Source organism: Salarias fasciatus, chromosome 22 (genome assembly GCF_902148845.1).
Source record: "Salarias fasciatus chromosome 22, fSalaFa1.1, whole genome shotgun sequence".
Classification (NCBI taxonomy): domain Eukaryota; kingdom Metazoa; phylum Chordata; class Actinopteri; order Blenniiformes; family Blenniidae; genus Salarias; species Salarias fasciatus.
Window position 1 is genome coordinate 9,235,471 of NC_043765.1, and position 10,234 is coordinate 9,245,704.

Here is a 10,234-nt window from a genome sequence, read left to right on the forward strand (position 1 = left end):
GTTTATTTAAAAGGTTCAGTTGTAATGTTTAAAAACTTTCCATCCACTCATCTTCAATAAAAAATCGCTGTTCAGTTAATTTACTCTTGAGCTCATATTTATTGACTGTACGAAGAAATCTGCAAAAGGCCCCAAGCTAGTTTGGAATCTGGAACATTCTTGCTATGAGGTTGAACCACAGCAAAGTTCACATTTCCATTTTTATGCATAAAATATGCAGTGTGAGGTCAGACAGCTGCATGGAATAGCTGCAAAAGATAAACTATGCAACAATGTCTGTGTTTCTAGTTTCAAATAGCTGATGAATGAATGAATGAGTAAATCAATAAATCAATGGATCAGTTTAGTTTTTCTTTTTTCTGACAGCCTGAGATAATCAGAGTCACAATCACAAGAAGGATAAATGACTGGAGGAATGAAATGATGATGAATAAAATAGCCTGCAGCACCGCTCTTTATTAAGAGTCAGTGAGAAGAGAAAAGATTTGAGCTTGGATTTAAAAAAGGTTTCAGCCATTGGAGGGTTGCATGTCAGAAAGCCACTATTTGCACCTTCTCATCAACACTTCCAACATTTTGTTTGATGATCTCAGTTCTTGCTTCGATTTTGAAGCTGTAACATCAATCCAGGGACATTTGGAAGAGCCTACACATTAACATCAGTTCTTAAACATTTTAAATGGCCATAATGTGACCAAACACACAGGCAAATCAGTGAACTTGTATTTTCTGTTTGACTATTTTACTGATTTATTTTTTTGCTGAACTTAGGTAGAAGATGAATCTACACAGTGTTTCCACCTGTGTGGGCCCAACTTGATCCACACCTTATAACTGCACGTGAACATTAGGATCACTCACTATGTTGGCGAAAATAGCAGCTTGGGGGTTCACATGGACGCTGTTGTTGCTCCGCCTTGGGGATTAATTGACTTATCTCAGCAGGTGAAAGCAGATTTCCTGGGCTGCTCGCCGTCAGAGCATCACTGTTTGTCCTGGAGCTGGACTGATCACACAGGTAGGAGGCCTGCGGCACACACAGCTTCACACTGACAGACTCTGAAGAACCTTTACACTTCTTTACACACCTGCAGCCAGAGGTAGTAATTTGATCTAATTTCGTACGGGTCACTTTTAAAGGAGAATCACTTCAGTTTTCAGGAAGAATCTGCAGTTAAAAGGGGAAACTGATGCATTCTGCTTGCAATTAAAACCCTTTATCGTACTGTTATTATTGATGTAATCTTTTGATATTGTTTGTTATTGATGCCATGCTGGAGTAAATTCTGAGCAACCTTTCTAATTTTATCGCCTAATGTTACATTTACTCACACATTTGATTCTGGTGATTCTGATCAGTGTAAGCTGTTTATTTTGAATTTGTCTCACACTTCAGATGATCTTTGAACATTGACCTGTTGATCTATGATGCATTTCAGGGAAAAGTCAAATTTATTCAAACCTTTCATTGGTGGAGCAGTTTGTCATCGTAGATTAATTTACACATTTTAATCATTATTGTGAGGATGGAGATGCTAGTTCCAGTTGAGGTGAACATGGCACTGGCTCACATCCTGGTCTTTTAGACCTTTTGGTGGACTTTTTTTTGTTTGTTTGTTTTTTTGATTGTTGTTGCAGTTTTTCTTTTTTTTAGCATTTCGATAATTTTCTATCTAAGCTGTGAAGCATTAGTAACAAAAAAGAAACTAAATATCTCTTTATCTTTTAGTGTACATTTTGAGATAGTGATGTGGATGATTGTAAGTTTCTGCTGTTGCACTAAAGCTGCAATTACAGACACATGCCTTCAGTTATTTGGCCATGAATGAATCCAAATTTGAAACCAAATCATTAAATTATCTTTGTCCAACTAGCATAACTCAAGGTTGAAAGAGGAAACTAAGGTGACTGTTAATGAAAAACTCTTGATGGACAAATTGACTGCAGTTATGAAAATAATGTCATATTTCATCTCAAATTTATACTAATCAAGCATTATGAAAGTACACATGAAAGCTTGAGTTCTGATTTAATTTAAATAATTTCTTTCCAGTCTTCGATCACTCTTAAAATACAACAGTTATCAGCCTTCAGAATGTATCCGTGATGCCAAAGCACCAGCCTGTGTGGAGGCACACTACAGCATCTGACTGCTGTCTCTACAGGAAAGGCTACTAAGTGCATCTTTTCAAGTATTTATTTTCAATTGGTGAAATTCCTATTGGGTTAAAGGCGTTTTAAATGGTAAGTGGTTTGCAGCACCACACTTTAAATGTGAGTAAACAAGCAGGTGAGCCGTGACCTGCGGTGAACTTTGTCCGTGACACCTCCTGTCGGTAATGCTGATGGTTGATTGGCATTAATGAGCTTACCCAACTGCTTCTGCTCTTTTCACAGCATTTGCTTTGTGTGGGTTGAATTGCAGGTTAGGACCGAGATCAAGGAGGACGTGTCTTCGGAGTTAAGGCAGCAGCTCTCGAGGCTGAACCCGTGTGATATTTGTCCTCACAAAGCGAAGAGGCCACAACCCAACACGCTGATAGAACTCTAAAGCATCTCCAACAGCAGCAGCAATGGGAAACAAGAACGGAGCTGTGTCCAAGGAGATCCTGGAGGACCTGAAGCTCAACACCAAGTTCTCAGAGACTGAGATCGTCCAGTGGTATGAGAACTTCAAGAAGCAGTGTCCCACGGGCCGCATCTCAAAAGAGGAGTTTCAGTCCATCTACGGCAAGTTCTTCCCGGAGAGCGACGCCAACACGTACGCCCAGCACGTCTTCCGCTCCTTCGACACAAACGACGACGGCACGCTGGACTTCAAGGAGTACATCATTGCCCTCCACATGACGTCAACAGGGAAGACCATCCGGAAGCTGGAGTGGGCCTTCGCTCTGTTCGATGTCGACAAGAACGGATACATCACCAAGTCAGAGGTCACAGAAATCTGCACAGTGAGTTTCAGGGAAACAGCAGTGATGCGACGCTCTTTCAAACAACCAAAGATGTTTGAGGGTTGTGAAAATGAACGATTGATCTTCCAAATGTCTGGCAAAATGCTGGATTGACACATGCAAAAATAGTGTGAATAGGTTCATATTCAGCCCTTTTAACTGATTTCTGAAGCTTGAATGGACTTTTAATAGGTGGAGGACGAAATACACCAAGCGTATAAATTAAAACATTACAGAGAGGAATATTTATAGATCAACTTTAATCTGACTTCAGGAAAACTTTCACTTGATTGACCTCTCATCACAGGTCTGGTACCCAATTTAACTGCAGTATTAAAAGCTACTACTCAAATCGCAGCCTGACGTTGTTAGATAACATATTAGAAGCACGGGATTAGACGTCGATTCTGATAAACAGTTTAAGGTTTACAGTGAACTAAGACATCAGAGTGAAAACAGGAGGATAAATATAGAAATAGAATTTAATGGGAGATAGAAATTTAAATATGTGTTTACTGCCATCCAGGTATGAATCATATTCTATTAGGAAATATAATAGAGATGAAAGTTTAATCTTTCTCCTACTAAATTGCTGTTATCCAAAAAAAAAAAAAAAAAAAAAACTTTCAAAAAATTTAGCTTATCTCTATTATTTTCATAGTTTGGGAAAAGACTGTAAAGTTTGATGGCTTTCAGTCTTATTTGCCTCTTTGAATGTAGGAAAATGATCGATGTGTTAATGTAAAACCGGAAAACCGGAAAAAATTTAGCAGTCAGTTTCTCCTAAAGGTAGTTTGAGAAATACAAAAATGTTAAAGAAAAGGCAGGGGGATCTTTTTGAAAAATACAAGATGTCACCAACTTGGCCTTGTTGTTTAAATCAAGTACGTATCTTTTTGCTCTATCGCTGCAGGTATAGATTCTGCCTTCTGCTGAGGCAGAATATTCCCATTTTTTCACTTAATCCTGTTAAAAGTTGTTCCTGTTCAATAAAATGCTTCAGATGTTTAGGTTCAGGTTACTGTTTCACAGAAACCATAATCACAAAGGTGATTATGGCTCAACGGTGACAAAATAATGGAAATACCCATGCTTTCAAATCTTTACCCCCCTCGTGGGACTATTTATAGCAACCACATTTCAATTTGCAAGATTAAAGCTCATATAATCATAGAACAAAGCCAGAAAGGCCAAAAGCGCGTGTCAAGCTTAATCCTTTGCACCACAGTTGTTTCTGTCAAAAGGCCGAAGATCAGCTCATAGATGTGACAAAACGGTGGAGATTAAAGCTGGATTTCTGCACTGTAGCTTCTCTCGCAGACTGTCATCAAGTCATACTCTAGTATAAAGCATGGTGCCTGACAATACAGTCAATAATGCAGACAGCCGAATGATTTTTTTTTTTTTTTTTTTTTGCTGCAGTGCAGTCAAATCCAATAAGACTTGAATCTGTGTCATTTTATGTCTTTAACCAAATTGTTTGTTTTGTTTTGTTTTTGTTTTTTTCTAAACAGGCGATTTTCAAGCTGATTCCAAAAGACGAAGTTCCCAATTTACCCGACGATGAAAACACAGCCGAGAAGAGGGCGGACAAACTGTGGGGTTACTTTGAGAAGGGTGAAAATGGTGAGATGGAGATGTTTGTGCTGCAACATTCTGAGATAGGAAGTTCAGACGCTGCACTGAATCCATAAATTCACTTTTGCCTTAGAAGTGGCACTGATAACCATCAACACTGCAGGAGCTTACGTACAAATTCCTCTTTCAGATTACGAGAAAATGTTTCTTAAACTGTAAGGTTTATTTTTAATGAAAAGCCTGAAAATGCCGCTTTGGACAAAAGCGTCTGCTAAATGAAATTGTAGAACTGTAGAAAATGTCTTATAGTCTGTCTGCAAAGAATTGGTTTTATGTTTTTATGTTTCAGTGATGTAAACTACAGTCTTTTTTCTCCCTCCAGACCGAGTCGCAGAGGGCGAGTTCATCCAGGGAGTAATGGACAATGACGAGGCCCTTCGTTTGATTCAGTATCAGCCTACAAAATAACCGCTCTGTCCAGCAGATTTATTGCATACGTCTTCACTTCTGTCTCTTTTTTTCACTTTACCCTCCATCCTGCAAACGCAAACACACCTGAGAGCACCTTCAGAACATGGAAGCGCGTTGCAGATGTGACGATGACGGCCCAAACGCTCCAGTTCAGATTTGATTCAGAGTCTCTTGAGGGCTTTTTTTTATAGCTTCTTGTTGCATGTGCATGAGTGCTGTCTGAGCTTTTTGCTGTGTGTGAAGAAAGTGCTAAATCCCCCAAGACATCAGGATTGCATCCCAGATTGCTTGAACACTTCCTCCAAACTTTATCCAAAATACCATCTCGCATGAGGCCAACGTTAATATTCCCTGATCAGTGTGTGACTGAACTGACTCTTTCACACATTTACTTAAATACAATAATGCATTATTTGCTTTTACTGCTAACTGTAGCTTCTTCATTGAACCTGCCATAGACGAGGCACATTCAGTATTTCTAAAACCTTCAATGTTTAGTTTTTAACTTACTAAAATAAAATGTGTTTTAGCATTTCAGTCACACATTTTGATATTTGATATGTCAGGTTAGTTTTGTAAAATTTTTTTCACTGGGTGTCCAATGCTGGTCTTTACATATTCCATCCTGGGATTTTTCCTTTTTTAATCCCTGGCCAGCGTGTAGCTCATGGTGTTATTGCAGTAAGTGCAGGAGGTATCAATCATCCTTGTCTTATTTTGTGTCCCTTAAAGGATTTAAAACCTTCTCATGACACAATCCTACATGTTTTTGTCCTAGTTAAGTGGTGAATATGGAGCTTAGATTTGTTAATGTGAAACAACATGTAAAACAAAGTGTTGATCTTGGACTTCCCTTTGCAATAAATTCAATATATTAAAACAAATTATGATAACATGTGATGTATGGAGTTTTTCCTTATGTTGAAGTAATAATAACAAGTGAAAACCACACATGTGAAGCCAGAAGAACACAGTGTGCTATCAATCAATCAATAAGCAAAACAATTCTCGGTACTGCTGACACTTTTTAGACTTTGACCTATTTGACTTTTACAACATTCTCCAGCTTATTCTCAATCCTACTGAGATGTGTTAGTCTTATCCTGTGGACAGAACATTGCGTACGGTACCTTGCGTGTATCAAACACCATCTGTGACATGGATGCCTTCCAACACGAAGCAAATGAGGCTGACGGGCCGCCGTCCTCAAGTCGCTCCTAATGTCCTCTCCACATTAGAACTAGCTGGCAGCACCAGTGGATCTCTGGTCTATAGTCTGTAATCATCCCTGCCATAAAGAGCTATTTGCCAACTAACTGTGCCCAATTCCAGCAAGCTACGTTTCACCAGATGCTTGACTCAGTAGTGCAGCTGTGGATCCTTGATTAAATCTTATCAATATAATGACACACATAATGAAGACCCAGGTCGGGCTGCAGAGAAATGCGCCTGATTCTGAGTTCACCTCACAGGAGAGACGTTTCTGTTCTCTGTACTCGTACATGTTCTGGTTTATAGATTACAGCTGTTCAGAATCCCTAGCTGACCACAAATAAGTGTTCTCTGACTGTGATCTAGACCTGAACCAGGAGAGAGGCGAGAGCACTAACCACTACACAACTGTCCTGGTCTGACAGGACGACGTCTGCAAACATTATCCAGATGTTTAATTTACCTTAAGCTCATGCTTGGAAATTTAGAACCCAGTTCTTGACTCCTCCTGATCTGCAGATGTCCCCGTTTCACGATATTCTTAAGTTGCACGACAAGACAAACCAAAATCAGGCTCTTTCTAAAAGGTTATTATTGCTTCACAATGATGAGACCTCCTTTCTCATTCCACTTTCTGTGAGACATCTGTCTCTGCTTCTTACACAACATGTGTACTTAAGTACTTCATTTAATAAATGTCTGAGTAGAAGTAGATTCATTTTGAAGTGAACTACATGTCTTTGTTCCTCTGTTCTAATAATCAGTTGCTATTGCTAATCAAGAGGCTGCATTGAGATGTTTTTAGCTGCTTTCAGTAGTAAAGCAAGGTAGAAACTGAAGGCTTCACAGCTTTTCTACAGATATGAGGAGCAGAAACATGTTAAAACAGAAACATGGCAACTGCTTACCTGAAAAAGTGTCCATGAGCAATCAAGTGGCACACAAGAGAGCAATTTGGCACTCAGAGAGCGCAGACCTCCGCCACAGGTCAAATCAGTCACCAACAACAATAAGAACACCATATATAATAAAACAACATTGTGATCGGGGGTGTGATCGGAGCGGAGCGGTGCGGCGTGCGGCATGTGGCGTGTGGTGCAGCGTGCACATGCCGAACAGGCCCCCTGTCGGCGGGCCTGCCCAGCTATGTCAAAGACTGCCCTATCTCTCAATGATAAAGAATCCTTTAAAAAAATTCCTGGATCCAGACAGTGATCCGGATCATCACCAAAATTTAATGGATTCTAAGTTAGTCCAAGACCCACCTTTCCACAAAGTTTCATTGCAATCCGTCCATTACTTTTTCTGTAATGTTACTAACAAACCCACCAACCAACAAAAAAAACAAATCGACGTGATTACATAACCTCCTTGACAGAGGTAATAACAGTCTGCAACAGATGTAAAGTGGATCACTTTCAGTGAGAATCATTATTAATGTCAATGAATGAATGAATAATAGAAAAGAAAACAGTGGTAAAAGCAGACTGTCGATATGACATTATGACAGTGAGGAAAGCTGCTGCAAAGGGAAACATTTTTTCAACAAAAATGAAGAATACACGTTTTTCTTTAACCATTGTTTTTTCAATACCAAAGCATTTTCCTAAAATATACCATGCACTACTTTTAGAATACTCACACTTATTAAGTGAAATAAGCCGTTTACCCTTGACTCTATGTAGTGACAGTTGTGTAAGCCTTTGTGTAATTCCTCTATTTTGTTTTGATATTTAATTATCCTCTGTGAACTGCTTGGCCTTCATCTTCACTTCACTACCTATATTATGTCAGTCTCTCTCTCTCTCTCTCTCTTTCTCTCTCTTTCTCTCTCTCTCTCTCTCTCTCTCTCATTCCCTGACTGGGGAGATTATTGACATAATCTTCTGCCCGGCGTTTGAAAGCATCTGTCTAAACATCCCCGATCTCTCTGTTGCAGTAATCTTTGATCCCTGTTTTCTCATTCTCTCATAAATGTTTGTCTTCTGCAGGTCATATTCATGCTATAGAGAGAGAGAGAGAGAGAGAGAGAGAGAGTGAACCCGAGGCCAGACGGTACTTACACAGTTGAAAAGGTTAGCTTCACAGAGCTCCATCCATCCATTGAGCCCTATCTGAAGCCCTGTCTACATGGACAGTGTGGGGAAGTTGTTGCCTTTGATCTCATCAGTTACTCATCTACGGCATTTGGGGTCTGAAAAAGAAACTTGTTGACAGAGACTTCAAGAGTGCAACACAATGCTCTGCTCTCCATCTATTACCAGGGAAGGTGCAACTTTTTTGAAATTTGCCATGCTGCACATGTGCACTCCAGTTTCAGTCTATATTTCTTTTTGTACGTGTGTGGACAATGACAGTAACAATGTCCTGTTCTCTGCATGCATGTGTGGGTGGTCGCATTTCAAAAACACAGCAGGAACTAGTGGCAAGGCATGCAAACAACAGGATTTCCCTGCTGAAAACATTCAAACTCTACTGCTGCCATCAGCCATCGGCTTCTGTCCTGGCGTTGTTTCTCTCTCTGAGCTCAACTTTTAGCATCTGATTGCTTCTCTAACTACCTGAAGTCAGCACAAGTCAGGTCAACAAGACTTCACCTCAGTCTGGAATCGGACTGGTCCAGGAAAAATAACAAAAGCACAACATAAAACAACAGACACTGCACTTCATAAGTCACCAGTCCTGTTTAATGTCTTTTGTTTTGAAGTCAGCAAAATGTCAGCAGAAGTGCAAATGTGCCATAAATGAAGGAACACCAACCACAAAATAAAATCAAAAACTTAAAATACATAATACTTTGACAATTTTTTTTAAATAGGTAGAAAAAAACTGACAAACATAACACTGATTTCTTTAAACAAAGTAAATGTTCTGCCTTCATAGATCTGATTTCTAGCTTGGCAGACATCTGAACAATTTCCCCAATAAGTGTCGGGAATCACCACGTCATTTTGAGTCATTTACTGAAGAAATGTTTGTAAAACTGCCATACATAATTCAGTAAAAATAAAGTCACAATTTATATTGTATTTCTCTTTCACATTAACACAAAAATGATTAATCAGTATAAAAAACAAAAACACACAAGCATACTGAAATTAACACAACTATTATCAAAGTAGTGATTAGCCTGATGCTAACTTAAGATGGAAAATCCCATTGACGAGCTACAGCATTAGCATCGTTACGTAGGCTCCTTAGGGTTTAGTAGAAAAATCAACAAGAATGCAAAATAGCAGCTTGACTACCTTCATTTGACAAACCACAGCAGACCTGAACAGATAGAATGGAGAGCAACTGTATCGACAGCTTTACAGAGTACAGCACAGTAAATCAGTTAATGAATCTCTTCAAAAACTTCAACTTTTACCTTTTTCTCAGAAAATTCTGACATAATTTATTTTCAAAAATGGAAAACAAAAAAAACTAAAGTAAAGTTTACAAGCTGTTCGTGATCATTGGCGCCCAATGCACCCGGATCTGTTGCATCTGGTTGCATCTTTTTAGAAAGAAGAACATTTTTTTTCTTTTCCTGGTTTAAAGAAAATCAAAGAACGTGTAGCTAAATCTGACTCTGTAAGATGATCCTAAAAGAAAAAAAAAAAATTATATATATATATATATATATATATATATATATATATATATATATATATATATATATATATATATATATAATCATCCCTGCTGAGTTTGCTGAGTTGAAAACCAAAAGTTATATTCTTGTGAAAAATGTCCTGATGTGAATATTTGCAGTGTTAACAGATTATGGAATTATATTAGAATAGATTATCCCCCCACCCCCTTTTTTTTCAACACATAATTCCATGAAAATTTTACTGCAATAAGCCCTCAAAAACAATACTTAGTTCCTATTAGAATTTTTTTTATGACAATACAAAATTCCAAGCAGCAGACAGTGGAGCTGTAGTGACCGTGGAGATCCAGTGAGTCCAGCTCTCCTGATCTGTCGGTGCAGCTTCTCCAGATGAAGCGGTTCTCAGTGAGGTTTGTTTTCAGTC

General features: G+C 38.8%; 1 protein-coding gene across 1 annotated transcript; it reads left to right on the plus strand.

Moving 5' to 3' along the window:
* Nucleotides 1-2,479: 2,479 nt before the first annotated feature.
* On the plus strand, nt 2,480-5,849 carry LOC115409962 (visinin-like). Its single transcript, XM_030121328.1, has 3 exons — nt 2,480-2,951; nt 4,466-4,577; nt 4,912-5,849. Exons 1-3 carry the CDS (start codon nt 2,574-2,576, stop codon nt 4,995-4,997), a joined length of 576 nt encoding a protein of 191 aa, XP_029977188.1. The 5' UTR covers nt 2,480-2,573; the 3' UTR covers nt 4,998-5,849.
* Nucleotides 5,850-10,234: the final 4,385 nt, after the last annotated feature.